General features: G+C 41.8%; 1 protein-coding gene and 1 long non-coding RNA gene across 2 annotated transcripts in view; one reads left to right on the top strand and one right to left on the bottom strand.

Moving 5' to 3' along the window:
• Nucleotides 1–18,706, bottom strand: part of LOC308583449 — a 193,056-nt gene that overhangs the window by 117,030 nt on the left and 57,320 nt on the right. The gene's annotated exons all lie outside the window — the stretch shown is intronic.
• Nucleotides 1–18,706, top strand: part of SNAP91 (synaptosome associated protein 91) — a 69,377-nt gene that overhangs the window by 33,510 nt on the left and 17,161 nt on the right. Inside the window, exons 12-20 of the mRNA XM_081187394.1 lie at nucleotides 2,312–2,339; nucleotides 5,722–5,831; nucleotides 6,358–6,461; nucleotides 13,065–13,079; nucleotides 13,251–13,433; nucleotides 16,763–16,870; nucleotides 17,500–17,790; nucleotides 18,009–18,089; nucleotides 18,241–18,312. Of these exons, the coding sequence (XP_081043520.1) occupies nucleotides 2,312–2,339; nucleotides 5,722–5,831; nucleotides 6,358–6,461; nucleotides 13,065–13,079; nucleotides 13,251–13,433; nucleotides 16,763–16,870; nucleotides 17,500–17,790; nucleotides 18,009–18,089; nucleotides 18,241–18,312 (992 nt within the window). The remainder of the gene's footprint in view (nucleotides 1–2,311; nucleotides 2,340–5,721; nucleotides 5,832–6,357; nucleotides 6,462–13,064; nucleotides 13,080–13,250; nucleotides 13,434–16,762; nucleotides 16,871–17,499; nucleotides 17,791–18,008; nucleotides 18,090–18,240; nucleotides 18,313–18,706) is intronic.

The raw sequence follows: 18,706 nt of genomic DNA, 5'->3' as shown, positions 1-18,706 counted from the left end.
CAAGTGCCTCACAAGACTTGTTAGGACAAAATGGGGAAGGGGGAGGGGGAGAGCCATGTCTGCCACCTTGAGCTTCTTAGAGGAAAGATGGGATATAAATGTAATAAATAAATAACAGTTACTAAGCATATTAATATTTCTCAGCTGTATGTATACCATCATGTTCAGTACAGTGGTGCCTTGCAAGACGAAAAGAATTCGTTCCATGAGTCTTTTCGTCTTGCAATGTTTTTCGTCTTGCGAAGCACGGTCCGTCGCAACTGCGCCTCTTCAAGCGGCTTTAAAAAAGAAGCGCAAGACGTTTTCATCTTGCGAAGCAAGCCCATAGGGAAATTCGTCTAGCGAAGCAACGCAAAACCGAAAAACCCTTTCGTCTAGCGAGTTTTTCGTCTTGTGAGGCATTCGTCTTGCGGGGCACCACTGTAACAGTTTCCTAGTGTCTTGACCAAACACGTATCTAGGCTATTTGTTTGTCAAGCTGTTAATTAAGCTGTAATTAACAAATGTTTCTTTACATGTGCCTCCCTTTTGTTTTGTTTATGTACATGGCTGTTTTGCAACTTAGTGAGGGGTAAGTAAATATACACACTAATGTTATGCATGTATATATTATACAGCATGTGTCTCTTCTAGCATCTCTTAGTGAAGCGATAGGCCTTGCTTAACTTTAATTCTGTGATACAGACCTAGAACTGTGTACAAAAATGAAATGCCTATGAATTACACTTTGAAACGGAAAGAAACACTTTGATTTTCATAATTAAAAATGTATTTCTGAATTAAAAGGATAGTAAATTATGTATTTCAATTCAAAGTCTTGTAGACTGGTGTGGGTTCAGTTTTAGTTGAGAAGGGAAGACTGAATTAGGAACACATTATTTTATAAAATAATGTTGATTCTGATATGTTTTTAACGGAAATGAAAAAGTATGAAATACTGTATGTATTCTTTAACAGAGTGGGTAACTTTTGTTAAATTTTAAGTTACCTTTTGATTCAACATATCAATGTCAATTACAATGAATTTAGCTAATGCAAATTTGATTTAACTAGGCATATACCATTCAGCTGGGACGTGGGTGGTGCTGTGGTCTAAACCACAGAGCCTAGGCCTTTCCAATCGGAAGGTCGGCAGTTTGAATCCCTGTGACAGGGTGAGCTTCCGTTGCTCAGTCCCAGCTCCTGCCCATCTAGCAGTTCGAAAGCACGCCAGTGCAAGTAGATAAATAGGTACCACTCCGGTGGGAAGGTAAAAACGGTGTTTACGTGTGCTTCTCTGGTTTGCCAGCAGCAGCTTAGTCATGCTGGCCACATGACCCGGAAGCTATCTTTGGACAAACGCCGGCTTCCTCGGCCTATAGAGCGTGATGAGCGTGCAACCCCAGAGTCGGTCACGACTGGACCTAACGGTCAGGGGTACCTTTACCTTTTATACCATTCAGCTAAAGTCTTCACTGGGCTAATGTTTCTGGTTTTCAATGAGTTTCGATAAATGCTGCTTTGATTAATTTGGAGAATTTGCTCAGGTGAACAATCAATAGAAATTTTGCAGGAAATCCCATGAAGGTGTCTGACATATCCCAAGTTAATGATCAAAACAACTTCTATTACATTTTTAAGTGTCTGCTTTAGCAATGTAGTTGCATAGAGTAAACAAGCAACCTCAGTTATACTAAAAAGGTTTTTTAAAATATATATTTCCTAAGTAGTATTGAAACATAAGAAGCTGCCGCCTTATTTACAGAGGCAGATCAATATCCCATGTTGCCCATAATTGTTTCCTTTGACACCTAGTGGCCCCATAAAGAGTCAGGTAGAGGTTTTGTCACTACTATCTGAGGCTCCATACACGCTGTATGTTTAAAGGACATTCAAAACACATTTCCACCCCCTCAAAGGATTCTGGGCACTGTAGTTTGTTATGGATTACTGGGAATTTAACACTGTGAGGGTTAAACTACAGTTCTCAAGATTCTTTGGGAGAAAGCTGTGTGCTTTAAAAGTATGCAGATGTGATTCTTTAACTGAAGGAAACTGGGACTTTCTATATGCAGAGGAAATGTGCTTAACCACTGAGTCATGGCATCTCTTTGTACATTTCATTGACTGTATTTGATATTCAGGGAGAGTATTAACCAATCTTCAACTAAAGTTTTACAGACCTGAATTTTCATTTAATTCATAAGCTTTTAGAGTAGAAGGTATTATTGTTCTTTGCTATAGACTGTGGCATTATACTCCAGCCTTCAAGTCTGCTTAAGATATTCCTAGTGTATTGCATTCAAAAATTTTCTTACATTAATTCTTCTAGCTCTGGCGCTCCTTCACCCTTGGGCAAGGTAAACATTTTAATGTTATAATGGCTAGATAGAGTTACTCTCTTATGCAAGTGTTTAAGAAATGTAAATGTAAAAGATTTGTCAGAAGCCCAACTGTATCTTGATTGATGTGTTAATTCTGTGTGCAGGAGGATTTTACATGAATGAGTAATCAAACCCACACGTCTATAGCTGCATCTTCTCTCTTTTCCACAAACTTAAGTAGTGACCCTATTTACACATTTATTTGGATCATGTGGTAAAGGAAAATCAGGTGTTTTTATAGGTATTTGCAAAATTGGTGTTTTGTATTTATTTACTATAATTTATATTCTACCTTTCTGTCTCAAATATATATACTTGAGGTGGCTTCTAGAGAACTAAAACAGTAAAATCAAACACAACAATATAGCAGTGTATAAATATTGTTGGGCTCCAACTCTTATCAGCCCCAGCCAGCATGGGCAATGTCCAGGGGTGATGGGAACTGAGTGGGCCCAGGGACATCTGAAGGAAATCGGGTTGGCTACTCCTTTTGTAAGGCATGCTAATAATTCTTGCTTCCAATCTACCCAGTTAATGACCCTGTAACTTTTTATGTTCCTCATCCCTTATTTAAAACTGGAATTAGAATGGCTATTATAGCATCCTCTGGTACTAGAAAGCTCGTTTTAGTGACAGTTTGTACATTTTTGTTGTTGTTGGGCAGTTCAGCAGCTTCGCATCTGAGTCTTTAAAGAACCTTCCATTGTTTGCCAGACCTGGTAACATGTTACAATGTTACCTCGGGTTAAGTACTTAATTTGTTCCGGAGGTCCGTACTTAACCTGAAACCGTTCTTAACCTGAAGCACCACTTTAGCTAATGGGGCCTCCTGCTGCTGCCACGCCACTGGAGCACAATTTCTGTTCTTATCCTGAAGCAAAGTTCTTAACCTGAAGCACTATTTCTGGGTTAGCGGAGTCTGTAACCTGAAGCGTATGTAACCTGAAGCGTATGTAACCCGAGGTACCACTGTATTTTTAAATTTGTCAGTTAGCCCTAAAACTTCAACCTCTTGTCACCTGTTTCACTCTGTTTTTGAGAATCCGCACCTGAGAGAAACAGTTCAGGAATAGCTATAAACTCCCCAACAACTGGTACACTGAAGACCAGTGCAAACAATTCATTCAGCTTCTCTTCAATCTCCCTATCCTTTTCTAGTAGAACTTTCATACCATTGTCAGCTACATCCCTGGTTACTTATCTCCTTCTGTTTAAAGCCATTTTTATGATTTTTTCTTAATACTTCTGGCAAGATATGCTTTCTCTGTATGTTTGTTTTAGACTTCGTACTCTTTGTGTTCTCTTTTGGACAGATAAACATTATTTAAGGGAAGGTTTCTTGCCTTTGATAACTTCCTTGGTTTTGCTTGTTGCCCTGCACTGACGTCCTCTTGAACTTATTTGTATTTGTTGGGCCTTTTCATATCATGGCGTTTAAAAAGTTGCAGGAATACTGCTGAGATTCAACTCCCCTGACACTCCCTTTTTACTAATCCACTCATTTATAGAAAGTTTCCTCTTCTAAAATGTAAATGTGAATATGTTGGATTTCTAGGACAGCTTCCCATTTAAACCACATGAGGACATTGCAGTAAACTTACTTAATAATTTTATCATTCGTAAGCTAACTAATTGTGCCCACTTAGCTCCGCTTTGCCAGCACCGGGAAGAAACATTGTGTTGCTTTGCTTTTGCTTTTGCATTTTATCCATGGATTGTGTCTATTGTGCTCCCCAGAAAACAGTCTGTGTCCACCGTTTGTTCTTAGTTTACTTATTGTGACATATTTGAGCAAAACAAACTACAGTGGTGCCCCGCAAGACGAATGCCTCGCAAGACGAAAAACTCGCTAGACGAAAGGGTTTTTCGGTTTTGCGTTGCTTCGCTAGACAAATTTCCCTATGGGCTTCCTTCGCAAGACGAAAACGTCTTGCGCTTTTTTCTTAAAGCCGCTTGAAGAGGCGCAGTTGCGACGGACCGTGCTTCGCAAGACGAAAAACATCACAAGACGAAAAGACTTGCGGAACGAATTATTTTCGTCTTGCGAGGCACCACTGTACAACCTCTGCTGTTAAGTTGGATCATGATTTGTTTCTCCTCAGCATGAGTGGAAAGGGTGTGATTGGTTTGTGCACAGTAAAGTATTAATTATGTTTACTGTGAATAGCTGAGATCCCTGTTCCAGAAGGCTATGACAATCTTGCACCAGGTTCAGGTTGGATATCAGGATTAAGTCTCGACCTGCCTCTCCATTATTAGTAGGTTTTATTACCAATTTACAGCACAGTCATTTATCTTACCTAGAAACGTTGCAACTGGAACAGTTATAGATTAGGTTCCATTTCATACATCATGCAAATCCTGCCTTTATGTTTCTTTCTAAATTCTGATGTCAAAACCCCTATTCTCTTTGTCTGAAACCATACACCTGAACACAAAGAACAAACTAGTCCAAGTCTCAGAATTGTCAAGTTGTTTTTTATACTTATAATAGTAATCTGCATCCAGTTTTGTCTGCAGAACTATTTGATAAGGGCACGGTTTCATATCAGATGAATGCAGTTGTCACATTCTAAATGTGAACCTGGAAAATAATGGCGTTTTCCTGCAAGGATTGAAGTGGGAGTTTAGTCTCCTCTGCCTCTGTTGAAGCTATTGTTGTTGTTTTTTTAAAAAATATTTTCTAAGCCATCAAATAGGGTGCCTAGTGTCTGGGGGCCATTTCTTAAGTTCCTCCTAGACTGAAGACATACAAAGTCTCTTAGAAAAAACAACAACACTTGAGTTCATGGAAGGGGGTGAGGGAAATGATTTTACCCGTGGCCTTCAGCAGCAGAGGAACACCTTTGCCTTGAAGATATGCTGATGGGATCTTTTCCTAGATGGATGTTGGCAGGCTTCCAGCTTCTGTCATGGCAGTGAAATCTGAGATCTTGCTTAGCCACTGATCCCCAGATAATATTGAGCTACTGTGAACCAGAGACCTAAAATTCAAAGGCCTTTTAACTCGCTGTTAATAAAGTAACTTCTGTATCTACTGAATTTGGCACTTGTCTTTTTAACACGTGCTTATGATTCCTCTTTATGGGCTAATGATAGAGGAAGTGAAAGTTTGAGATGGACCTCTTTATTGGGAGGGGATTTAATCACGTTACACTGCAAGATTATTCACGCTTACCTAGAAGTAAGCCCCATTGAACTTCATTGGGTTTACTTCTGAGCAGACATGCACAGGACTACACTGTTGACCTCTTTTTTATATTAAAATACTAAAGATGCTTTTAAGATAGCAACTGCTGAAAAATTAAGTAGACTTAATTAAGTGCATGTTGTGTACTTATGAGTTCTTCTTGTCCAGTCTTCTCCAGCCACAACTGTTACGTCTCCCAATTCCACCCCGGCAAAAAGTATTGATACATCTCCTCCAGTTGATCTCTTTGCAACATCGTCTACAGCAGCTCCAGTCAGGTTAGTTAAGCAACAAATAAAAATACATACTCATTATTATTTTTTATAAATTTTTTTTTAAAGCTGTGTTTAAAGAGTAATGATATGGGTAAAGTTGTCTTTTTCAATATATACAGGCAACGACCAACATGTCAGTGCTCTGTCCTGTTCTGGCCCCTTTGCCGCCAACTTCCGGGTTGCAGAGATGTGTGCATGCATGGTCATGAGCCAATTGGATGCACATAGATTGGTCATTGCCTGTATTTTATAAGTTCTCTACTTCTTTCACACTGTTGGAAAGACCATCTTAAGCTCATTGTGGGCAAGCTATTTCATAGTACCCAAAGTATCAGTGTGCACAACGCTTAATGCACGTGTGTGACACGCACACACACTCAGTGCTATCCCCCAATGTCTTGGTTCTAGTTCCACAAGGCACTGATCAGGACAGAGGGATAGCGAAGTCTTCACAAGACTAGTACCCCATTTCAAAACTACACCTGCAGCTTTCATCCTAAAATTCTTTTCTGTCTTATTTCTGCAACAGTGCTTCCAAACCCTCCAGTGATCTTCTAGACCTTCTGCCAGACGTTACATCTACTACTGCGCAAGCAGCTTCAGCAGCTCCTGCTGGAGCAACTTCATGGGGAGGTAAAAACTTTCTGATCACAGACCTCTGAAAACTCCTTTTAGAATAATCCTTGACCCTTGAGCATTGACTGCACTCTGGCTGTGTTCCTACATCACACTAAACCATGGTTTACAAAACTGTGCATAAGCTGAAAGGAGCCTTGCACACACACCCCGCCCCACTTCTTCTCACACAGCTTGGAGAAGCATTTCCTTCAGTCTCCTTCAGTGTTCGCTTGTTGTAGCATGGGAACCTGGGATCACAATGCACCACTAACTCATATTTTTTTGTCAATTGCTTCAGAGCATTGGTTGTGAAACTGGTTTTCTTAAACTAACCATAGTGTACAGCAACCTTTCCTAACCTGGTTCCCCCAATCAGTGTGGTCAGTGGCCAGGAGTGATGGGATTTGTAGTCCAACAACATCTGGAGGGCACTAGCTTGGGGAAGGCTGGTGTAAACCATAATCTTGGATTTTCTGGCAACAACAAGCCATCTTTAAAGGAAGTAAATGTTGCCAATATCATTGTCTTGCATACGCAGGATGGGAGAGCACACAAGCCTAAGACTTGTTGCAGCTTCTGGATACCGTGTTAAACCATGGTCTAGCATGACATGGATCAGTTCCTTTTTCATGGTGTGCAGCATTGTAAACTTGTCAGAACTGTTATTCTGGAGAAAAAATGCTGAGCCACTGATTACTAGGAAATATTTTGGAGTATCTGGAGAAGGGCCTTGACTCACTCCCCTCCTCCCTTAATAAGTGACAAGAATCCTTCTTGGAACTAGCCAGCACAAGGGCTATATGTTGTGTGTGGTGGTGTTTAACAAACCAAACCTTACTATTTTAGGAGTGGGCAGAAGGCCACATTCATTTTCCAACCCCTTGGATGAACACCAGTCACTTGCTGCTACTTCAGGTTTCTAGTTTGATATTGCATGTCAGAGTGTTGGGGGAGAGGGATGTAGCTCCCCAAGCTTCTGTGTTTTACCTGTTCCAGGTGGATCACGTGGCACATAGAAATATTAGTAGTGGCCAATTGGGCGAGGTATTGATAAGTAAAAGACTTTTGCCACCACTGGGTAACAGGTGTAGGAAGAGGTTTCTCATGCCAGTGGGTGTCTTATGACATCACTTGGCATGGAATCCATTAGGTCTGCACCTTCACAGTCGTTAGCACATGATAACCCCGGTAAGGGCATGCGGTCATCCTCCTACGTGGGTCGTCGCTTATAAAAGAAATCCTGAAATAGCGCTAGATGTTCTCACTGTATCTCAAACCATTTTTTAGAACCAATAGGTCCTTTGGAAATGTATATGGATAGTGTCACCATTTGAGAGAAGCATTCACTACTGTTTTCTGTAGCCTTTTTCTTTTCTTTTTAAAGAACACTATAGCAGCAGCATTTACATGGTAGGGTCTATGGGATATTAAGAACCTGCCAACCCCCCCCCCCAAAAAAAACCCCACTTGATTTTGTTTTCATTTTAACAAGGAACTTAGAGAAAGCTCAGAATAGAAGGTCTAGATTCAGCCTATCTGTTCAAAGTTTTCATTATTCCATAGTGAATCCTGTTTCACAAAGAAAACCATGTTTTGAAAGCTTTCATTTTTGCAAATGTACAGCGAATGAGTGTGGTTGAATCCAAGGTGGGTCTCTATTTCTGCTGATCTCTGCATAGCCATTAGTGTAATAAAACGTGGATCCCGAAATGTGTTCTCATTTTACTTGTGACTTGCCCTATAACAAGAGCACTATATCCCTAGCTATGTTGAGCTTTAATTCTCTCCTTCTGTAGAAGGAATGTGACATTTAAACCCCGAATGCCTTAAATTGTCATTAAATATGCAGCACTCTGGAACCACAGTGGAGGCTGCCAGAACTCAGAAAACCTTCTTACACCTACTGAGAATATTAAACCTTGGGCTATATGAGCACCCAAAACAGGCAGGAGACAGACAGGACCTTAGGTATCACCTTAAAGGAGTATAGATTTATAATACAGCCAATTTATTGCTGGGCAGGGAGTGTCTTGTTCAACTGTGTGAATTGAAATATAAATTGTGTTTATTTGAGCTATGCTCATGCTGCTTCTTAACGACTTCCAGAACAGCAGCCATGTTCGTCTACTTGCAGCAAAAACTACCAAGAGTCTTGTAGCAACTTTTAAAAATGCTTAACAATTAATTATAGCATAAGCTTTTGTAGATTAGGGTCTGCTTCAGACTAAACCTGGTCCCTCTCTGGAAGTTGTTGTCCAGATGGAAGGCACCATTTATCAGTATAGAGCAGAAATCATATCAATCTCATTTAGCTGATGAATCATAGAATAGAATCATAGAATCATAGAGTTGGAAGAGACCACAAGGGCCATCGAGTCCAACCCCCTGCCAAGCAGGAAACACCATCAGAGCACTCCTGACATATGGTTGTCAAGCCTCTGCTTAAAGACCTCCAAAGTAGGAGACTCCACCACACTCCTTGGCAGCAAATTCCACTGTCGAACAGCTCTTACTGTCAGGAAGTTCTTCCTAATGTTTAGGTGGAATCTTCTTTCTCGTAGTTTGGATCCATTGCTCCGTGTCCGCTTCTCTGGAGCAGCAGAAAACAACCTTTCTCCCTCCTCTATGTGACATCCTTTTATATATTTCAACATGGCTATCATATCACCCCTTAACCTCCTCTTCTCCAAGCTAAACATGCCCAGCTCCCTTAGCCGTTCCTCATAAGGCATCGTTTCCAGGCCTTTGACCATTTTGGTTGCCCTCCTCTGGACACGTTCCAGTTTGTCAGTGTCCTTCTTGAACTGTGGTGCCCAGAACTGGACACAATACTCCAGGTGAGGTCTGACCAGAGCAGAATACAGTGGCACTATTACTTCCCTTGATCTAGATGCTATACTCCTATTGATGCAGCCCAGAATTGCATTGGCTTTTTTAGCTGCCGCGTCACACTGTTGGCTCATGTCAAGTTTGTGGTCAACCAAGACTCCTAGATCCTTTTCACATGTACTGCTCTCAAGCCAGGTGTCACCCATCTTGTATTTGTGCCTCTCATTTTTTTTGCCCAAGTGCAATACTTTACATTTCTCCCTGTTAAAATTCATCTTGTTTGTTTTGGCCCAGTTCTCTAATCTGTCAAGGTCGTTTTGAAGTGTGATCCTGTCCTCTGGGGTGTTAGCCACCCCTCCCAGTTTGGTGTCATCTGCAAATTTGATCAGGATGCCCTTGAGTCCATCATCCAAGTCGTTGATAAAGATGTTGAATAAGACCGGGCCCAAGACAGAACCCTGTGGCACCCCACTAGTCACTCTTCTCCAGGATGAAGAGGAACCATTGATGAGCACCCTTTGGGTTCGGTCAGGCAGCCAGTTACAAATCCACTGAGTGGTAGCATAGTCAAGACCGCATTTTACCAGCTTCTTTACAAGAATATCATGGGGCACCTTGTCAAATGCCTTGCTGAAATCAAGGTAGGCTACATTCACTGCGTTCCCTTCATCTACCAGGCTTGTAATTCTGTCAAAAAACGAGATCAGGTTAGTCTGACGTGACTTATTTTTCAGAAATCCATGCTGACTATTGGTGATCACAGCATTCCTTTCTAGGTGCTCACAGACTGTTTGCTTAATGATCTGCTCCAGAATCTTCCCTGGTATTGATGTCAGACTGACTGGGCGGTAATTATTTGGGTCCTCTCTTTCCCCCTTTTTGAAAATAGGGACAACATTTGCCCTCCTCCAGTCTGCCGGGACTTCACCTGTTCTCCAGGAATTCTCAAAGATGACTGCCAGTGGTTCTGAGATCACATCTGCCAGTTCTTTTAATACTCTTGGATGCAGTTCATCTGGCCCTGGAGACTTGAATACATCTAAACTAGCCAAGTATTCTTGTACTATCTCCTTAGTTATTCTGGGCTGTGTTTCCTTTGCTGAATCATTTGCTTCAAATTCTTCAGGTCGGGCATTGTTTTCTTTATCGGAGAAGACTGAGACAAAGAAGGCATTGAGGAGTTCAGCCCTTTCTGTGTCCCCTGTTTGCATTTCACCATCTTCTCCTCTGAGTGACCCCACTGTTTCTTTGTTCTTCCTTTTGCTACGAACATACCCATAAAAGCCTTTTTTGTTGCTTTTAACCTCTCTAGCAAGCCTGAGTTCATTCTGTGCTTTAGCTTTTCTGACTTTGTGTCTACACGTGCTGGCTATTTGTTTGATTTCCTCTTTGGTGGTTTCCCCCCTTTTTCATTTTTTGTACTCATCCTTTTTTAATCTTAACTCAGTTAAAAGTTCTTTAGATAGCCACCCTGGCTTCTTTAGGCACCTTCCATGTTTCCGTCTCATTGGTATTGCCTGATGTTGTGCTTTTACTATCTCCCTCTTAACAAACTGCCAGCCATCATGAACTCCCTTTCCTTTTAGTATTACTGTCCATGGGATCTCACCCAGCACTTCCCTAAGTTTTATGAAGTCGGCTTTCTTAAAGTCAAGAAATTGAGTCCTAGTATGCTTGGCTGCTCCTTTCCTCTGTATAGTAAACTTCAGAAGAGCATGATCACTCGCGCCTAATGACCCTTCCACTTCTACCCCACTAACCAGGTCATCAACATTGGTTAGGACCAGATCTAAAATGGCTGTTCCTCTTGTTGCTTCTCCCACTTTCTGGACAATGAAGTTGTCTGCAAGGTCAGTGAGGAATCTGTTTGACCTTATGCTCTTGGCTGAGTTTGACATCCAACAAATATCCGGATAATTGAAGTCCCCCATTACTACTATCTCCCTTCCTTTTGCATGCTTGGCCATCTGTTCCAGGAAGGCATCATCTATGTCCTCCGTTTGGCTTGGGGATCTATAGTAAACTCCCACAATGAGGTCACTGTTATTCTTCTCTCCCTTAATTTTGACCCAAATGCTCTCACTTTGGCTTTGAGGTTCTAAATCTTGGATCTCTTCACAGGTATACACATCCCTGAAGTGGACTTCAGTCCATGAAAGCTGGTAGCATAATAAATTAGTCTTTTAAGGTGCTACAAAGCTCTTTTTTGTTGTTGTTGTTGTTGCTTCTAACTGGAATTTTAGGGCTGAAACATGAAAGTGGTTTCTAGTGATACCTATAAATTAAAAGCTGTCATTCTTGTCATGGTGATAAACTTGCTAGCAGATTAATTATTGCATCCATCCACTTGTGTAAGGGAAGGTCCACTTCAAAGTGGGGCATTGCCTTGCACTGTTCACCTCTTCATCTGCCCCTGTGCCCCCCAAATCTGCTCCAAAAGGTTGAGAGAGCCTCTAGAGCATATTATAGGGGCACTGGGGGAGTTGTTGGAGAAAGAGAGGCAGTAGGCATGCTGCCTAAGAGGAAAATTTAAAGTGAAACAAGTTCCCCCAAGTTTAATCTACACCCAAAGTCAAGGCTGCACACTTTATGGCTTGGTATGCCCAGTGCAGCCCAGCAGATATACATTGTGGTCACCAAGGGTTCAAGGTTGTTTTTTCTTGTGTGGAATTGGAAAGCAGAGTTTCAGTGATGCACATGGCAGATAATACACACCTAGGCTGCAAGCTATCTTACAGTGGAGCACCTATTGTTGTGACCTCTTGTTAAGCTTTCTTCTCTGTGCCTCTGATGCAGAGAGAAGAGACATATTTGGTCATCAGCATGCTTTCTTCTGTTTGCTGGCTGGGGTTGATGGGAAACCAACAAAAAACCAGAGAGTACCACATTTCCTCGTGCATCACTGCTTACTCAGACCGCGGAATAGTTAGTGGAACAAGGAATCATCTGTATTGCCTACTTTTTCTTACATTTGCGTCATTTACATGACGTTTGGCTTATGGCTTACTGGGTCAGAGTTTGGCTGAGCAAGTTCTAAAAAACCAGGGCTTGTTCTTTAATTCTTTGCTCATTAACCATGAGCTATAGCCAAGAACAATAAACCTAGCTGTCCGCTTTTGTCCATTTAGACGGGAAGGGTCATTTCCAGTTTGAGTCTTTCAAAGCTAACTTTGGTATATAAAAGATTATGGCTTAAAGGTTTGGGTTTGCAAGTCAGGAAGAGATGCTTTCTTTGTGAGGGGGGGAGGGGCAGAGCAGGGACGGGACAGGCCTGAACTGTACTCTTTCAATATTTTTTTTATATATGTTGCACTTGGCTTGATCAGTGCTTGCACCCAACAACCTTCGCTGCCTGTTGGATAGTGACACTTTTGTGTCATTTCATGATGGACTCTTCGAATGTACTGTAGTTGGGTGAAGTGGTATTCATCTTCCCAAGGGTGTTGGAAAAATGAAATGGTACATGGGGGATGATGCATCAGATGAGTCCAGATTATTTTTAAAGATGAAATGTGGTTGGATGAAGCTGTGGTAGAAATGGTTTCAGAGAAGTCTCGGCCACTTAAGTCTTTGTTTTTAGGAGCTTTGGAAAAAAGAAAGCAGACTGCATCCTATAAAACCATATGCAAGGTACCTGTGGCATGTCTGGAGTTAGAGCAGCGTCCTGTTGATTTGAAATAGCCCCACGCTGGCAGAGAATGACTTCTGGATAGCATGCATGTTGGCCCTGGCAGTTATTATTAACTCTTATTTCTTTACATTGCTATCTTCTAACGGACAATGCTGCAGACCTCTTGGGAGAGGGTGAGTAACGCTTGATTTCTAACCCCAGTTCCTCCAAATTGTTAATACACAATTAGCCTAGTCCTGCCATTTCACTCTTTTTTGCAATGTAGTGTTAGTTTGTTTTCCCCTTCTCTCTTTCTCTCTCTCCTGCTCACTATTTCCGTTTGATCTTCATATATGGACTTGTAGACGGTCTGGCTGGGCTTTCCGGTGTTAGTTCTGAGCCGCAGATTTCAGATCCGTTTGCAACAGAGCCCACCCCAGCTGCTGCTGCAGCTGCTGCTGCTGCTACTACTACTGAAATAGCATCTGCTTCTGCTACATCTACAGCTGCCGCTGCTCCTACTTCTGCTGAAGTGGATCTCTTTGGAGGTTAGTTTTGTCACTGAGGTTTTTCCTCCCTCTCCCTCCCTCTCTCCCACTCTCCCTCCCTCTCTAAAAAAAAAAGAGGATGAGAAAACATTGTTGAAACCCACTCATTTTCATAGACTTGCTGCAGAACTGACAAAATGCAATACTTATACCTGGAAGCTTCAGGATAGCCCAGTTTGCGTGTTAAGTTTTCCAAAGACAAGGTTGCTTTTGGGAGTGATCACCATGGAAACTTGAAGTGGGCCAAGGGATGACAAACACACAATATTAAGTTGCTTATATCGCTCTATCTACAAATAGCCATGGGAGGTAGGAAGACCAGGCCACAGAGGAGTGGGATTCAACCCTTTTCTCCGTGCTGTGGTCCTGACAAAAATCACCCCACCTCTGAAGCTGCTATTGCTATGGGAGGAAAGCTCCATTGGTAGGCAGCATGTAGCTGCTGTGAATAATGCTTGGGGAGAGAAGGGGAAGTGATAACACTGAAACTAGTTACTATTAAGCTTATTGTGGAGATTGCACAAGCTTTCCATGTTTGGGACTCTACCACAGACCCACTGTTGACACAGCAGCAGCAGCAGCTGCTGCTACTAGTTCTGTAAATCCTACTGATTGTATCCTAGTCTTGACACAGGATAAGTTTCATGCTAAAATGTTGGACGGCAGGAAGTGGTATCATTGGTTAATTCCTCTCGTGCAACATCCCAAAGGCTGATGGAGTGAGAGGGAGGCTCAGCCATTCTCTTACCTTGTTTTGCTGTTCTGCTAATCTATATTTCAAAGTAGGGCTAGGCGATATCTGGTTTTCAACATTGAGATTTATCACCAGCCAAACATTGTGATATATCGATATCACAATAAGGATAAGGATGGAACGATAAATAAAGATAGAACTATGTAGAGGTGAACAGTCAAAGGTTTGTTTGTTTGTTTTTTTAAAGCAAGCTTTTTAGAAGTACACACACACACACACACACACACCACATACAAAGCATTGTGCAAAAAGAACAAATGGCTGATTAGGAGGTTGCTCAGGTGAGCAAAATATGATCCATACAGCAGCTAGGAAATTGTGTTCCATTTTCATCAATGTTTTGATGTGGCTTTAATATAAAGCTTCTTAATTACTTTGTCAAATCAGAACTTTTGAAAATTGAAATGTTCTCGATTCATTATTGGACAACTGCCATACAGTTTGCTGTAATGTGTTAAATGGAGACTACGCAACTTCAGGGCAATGAGAACTTGGCAGATTCCATTTCCTGTTGCTCTTCTCTTCTTCTTTTGCTCTTCAGTAGTGTGAAATCAGCTTTAGCTTGGTTCTGTTGCAGTTCAGATGCATGTCAACGTGAGCTTTTTAGAATATCTGGCATCAGTAACTTTTTTTGTGTGTGAAGATGTATATTTTTAACATGAAAATGCCATGCCTACGTTAACTGCATGTAAAGCTTTTGTGTTTCGACAAATTGTAACTTAAAACATTTCCTTCCTTTTTAGGGGTTGCATGGTACAGTATTCAGATTTAGGAATGCTAGTTTGCAATTCATAACCCTCCTCTCTTTAATGTCCCCACAGCCATGGTTTCTTCAGTTCCTCCCCTTCTACCCCAGTCACTTTGCCTACCCATCCATTCACAGATGATGGATTAGGCTGGATTCCTGTATTGCCGTAGAGCAGTCTACAGTGGGTAATAGTACCATGAAGGGGAAGGTGGGAAGCAGCTGCTGCCTTCTTCACCACTATACTTGGGAAGTATCAAATCCAAAATCAGATGGGCAATGGAAGTCTTTGATGCTTGGATTGTGTCAAGACTTTCAATTAAATTGAAAACAATTTGAAATGGGACTTGTCCTCTGTCATTCATTCTGCATGGCGGCAGCAGTGGCGTTGCTTACAAAGGCTATCCAGATGGCTCATCTCCTCTCTTTCTGCCACTGTGGAATTAGCAGTTGGGGAGGAAATGGTACCACTGTCAGTTGCTCCGTTGCAATCATCAAATGATCCAGATCATGTAGACAGAAGCCTTCACACATACACTTATATGCATGGAGGCTCCTTTCTTGCAGACACATTTATGTGCAGGTGCCAGGGGACTTGGGCTAGTCAGCATGTGGGCAGAGCCAATTGGCACACCCACTCCCCAGTCCTGTGACTTATAGAATGCATTAGTGTATCTGCCTGCATACAGCTACTAAGTTCCCCATACAGACATACCTTGGATCCCGAACGCCCTAGAATGCTGCAAACTCGGAAGTGATTGTTCCAGTTTGCGAACATTCTTTTGGAATCTGAACATCTGGCGCGGCTACCAGTTGGCTGCAGAAGCTTCCTGCAGCCAATCAGAAGTCAAACAGGCTTCCGGAACGGATTCCGTTCGACTTCCAAGGTACGACTGTATTAGATTAATCCTGATAATGGAAAACAGTCTAGGCTAGAAAATCCCACACTACTGCTGGATTATGACTGTAGAAACTTTTAGAGTAATTTCCATTATTGCACAAAGGCACTATTAGATACCCATGGTGTATGGATGATAGTATGTAAGAAAAGGGTGTCAAACGGCTTAGGACAGTATAACCAAAAACTGTAATTATATAATTCTAAGAAGATGCTATATGCTCGGTGTAAGATTATGATGATTATTTTTCTAGTAATTCATCTTCTTAGGGAGTAGGCTGTATATGTTGGAATATCAGTATAATTTAAGTCACATTGAAAGAGCTATTTAGAGCAAGTGAACATCAGTATTGCATTCCTATTGCCATAAAATCAGGAATTGTTGCAGTTTATAGTACAAATAGTTGAAGCCTGCTGGTACAGTTTGGTTCCTAAATCTTAGGAAATACCCCAGATTTAGAATTACTGTTCAGATACGTATGAGAGAGCTTGACAGAATAGGACAACGTTAATGTCTTAATTACAATTTTTTTAATCCTAATTGTATACAGTCCATTATTTTGGTTCTTTTTTTAAAAAAAATTATTTTGGTTGTTACATGAGCATGCTATTCAGAACCCTTATACAATGAATATCTTGTCGCGATTCGCTATCCTGCATATCTTGCCTGTGACCCTCAGGCTTGTCTCTGCATCCTCACCTACTACAAGTTGATTGAGTAAACAAAGCTACCTGCTGGTATCTGCAACAAAAAAAAAAACAACCACCAAAAAAACTCAGGTGGGGCCCTCCCCGCCAACACTCTTGCCTTTCCAGTTTGTATAAGGGAATCTTTTCTATGCCATTTTTAACCTGGTTCTTCTTTTTTTTTTACTATATTTTCTTCTTCTTTTAATCCTTCTTTAATTTCTGTTCCTAAAACTGCATTCAAGATGCCTTTGCAGCTTCTCCTGGTGAAGCCCCTGCAGCAGCTGAAGGGGCGGCAGCACCAGCTACCCCAACCCCTGTAGCAGCAGCTCTTGATGCATGCTCAGGAAATGGTGGGTTCCATCTCATTAGCTAGTCCGTCATTGTCGTGTTTGTCGTACTGTTGAAATAAACTACATGGCAGTATGTTTCTCTCTCTCTCTCTCTCTCTCTCTCTCTCTCTCTCTCCCTCTTCCCCCACCACCCTATGACTTCCTTTAATCTTTTCTCCAACAGCTTGGGAGGTAGTTCTAATCTATCAAGCAGCCCCCCCCCACATCTGTAGACCCCCCCAGAGCATGTGTAGAGAAAACGTGGTTAATTTTTTTCTTTTCCAGTGAAGTTCCCCCCCACCCCCCCTTTAACTGAAACATCCTAACAATGCCAAACGTTAAAGGTCAGTCAGTGGGTTTCTTCCTGTGGTTGCTACCATAACGTTATAACAGAGTCACTGTAACTTTAGAAGCTTAAAAAAACACCTTATTTTTTAGGGGTGGGGGTGGGGAAAGCTGTGTTTATTTACCCCTTGGTAAAGATGATGGAGGCTTAGCTAATGATCTCTTGTGTTTTGTGTGTATGCATAATATACTATATATTTTTCTCTCTCTGTGTGTGTGTGGTTTTAATCCACACTCTGTGTGGTTTCTCCCCATCTCCCTCCCTACTGATCCCATGTATATATTGTGCCCTTTCCTTTTACAAGACCCCTTTGCCCCATCTGAAGGCAGTGCAGAGGCTGCTCCAGAGCTGGACCTCTTTGCTATGAAGCCCACCGAGACCAGCGTTCCTGTAGTTACCCCTACAACTAGTGCAGCCGCTTCAGTTCCCGCAACTACTCCTACTCCAGCTGCTGCCGTGGCCCCTCCAACCCCTGCTACTACTGCTACTACTACGGCCACTGCCACTACCACTACTGCTACCACGTCTGCTACTACCACTACCACCACCACCACTTCCTCCTCCGCTCCTACTCCTGCTCTAGATATCTTTGGTGGTAATTTGTTTTTAACTCTTTTTTGTTAATTAAAAAAAAGAATGTTTCTGGGGGAATTGATCCTGGATGTACAGCATATGCAAACAATCTTTTGCACGTATACTGTTTGTGACAATTGGAAAGAAACAAAAAAAAAAAATCCATGTTGGAGCTGCAAAAACTGCCAAGTCTTGTCTCCCAGAAATGAGTTAAAGACATGTGTGTGTTCTTGATCTTAGATTTGTTTGAGTCTACACCTGCTGATGCCTCTGCAGCACCTAAGCCAGACGCTACTCCTAGCATAGACCTGTTTGGTACAGGTAAAGAATAGTACTATCCTTTCCCTTAAAAACCCAAACTCCTCCTTCTCTTAATTGCTTTTCTATTTTGACCAGTATTTTGTGTGAAGCATCTCTCTCTGTTTCCAATCTTCATTTGTTTTCTACTTGGTTTTTCTTTGTCTTCTGCAAGATGCTTTTTCTTCTCCACCAACTGGAGCTTCTCCTGTGCCTGAGAGTTCTATAACTGGTGATCTCTTATCTGGTGAGTGTGCTTGTTGCTTTCTCTCAAATGACTTATCACAACCCTTCCCTTCCCAAATTTGTTTCAGTGCAACTCAGTTTGAGCTGCTGAAGAGTCAGTGATTACTTTCTTCATCGATACAAAGCTGATCTCTCCTCTGTATGCATTTTCGTCAAAGTTTGAAGCAACTTGTGCAACAACATTTCCCAGAGTACTTGGAAAATTATTTCCAGGAAGTCCCATTGGACAATAAAGGTTGCAAGGAAGTCTGGAGAACAAAGAAGTGGCAGTGCTAAGCAGACTCCGTAGAGACCTGGAACTCAATAGAACTCCTGATTTAGTGGGCATGCTTAAGATCATACTGCAGATGTGTCACGACAATGATTAGGATAAGTAGTAGTGGCAGCATGACTTG

The sequence above is a fragment of the Podarcis bocagei genome (assembly GCF_964188305.1).
Source record: "Podarcis bocagei genome assembly, chromosome: 3".
Taxonomy (NCBI): domain Eukaryota; kingdom Metazoa; phylum Chordata; class Lepidosauria; order Squamata; family Lacertidae; genus Podarcis; species Podarcis bocagei.
This window is presented reverse-complemented; position numbering and strand designations above follow the sequence as displayed.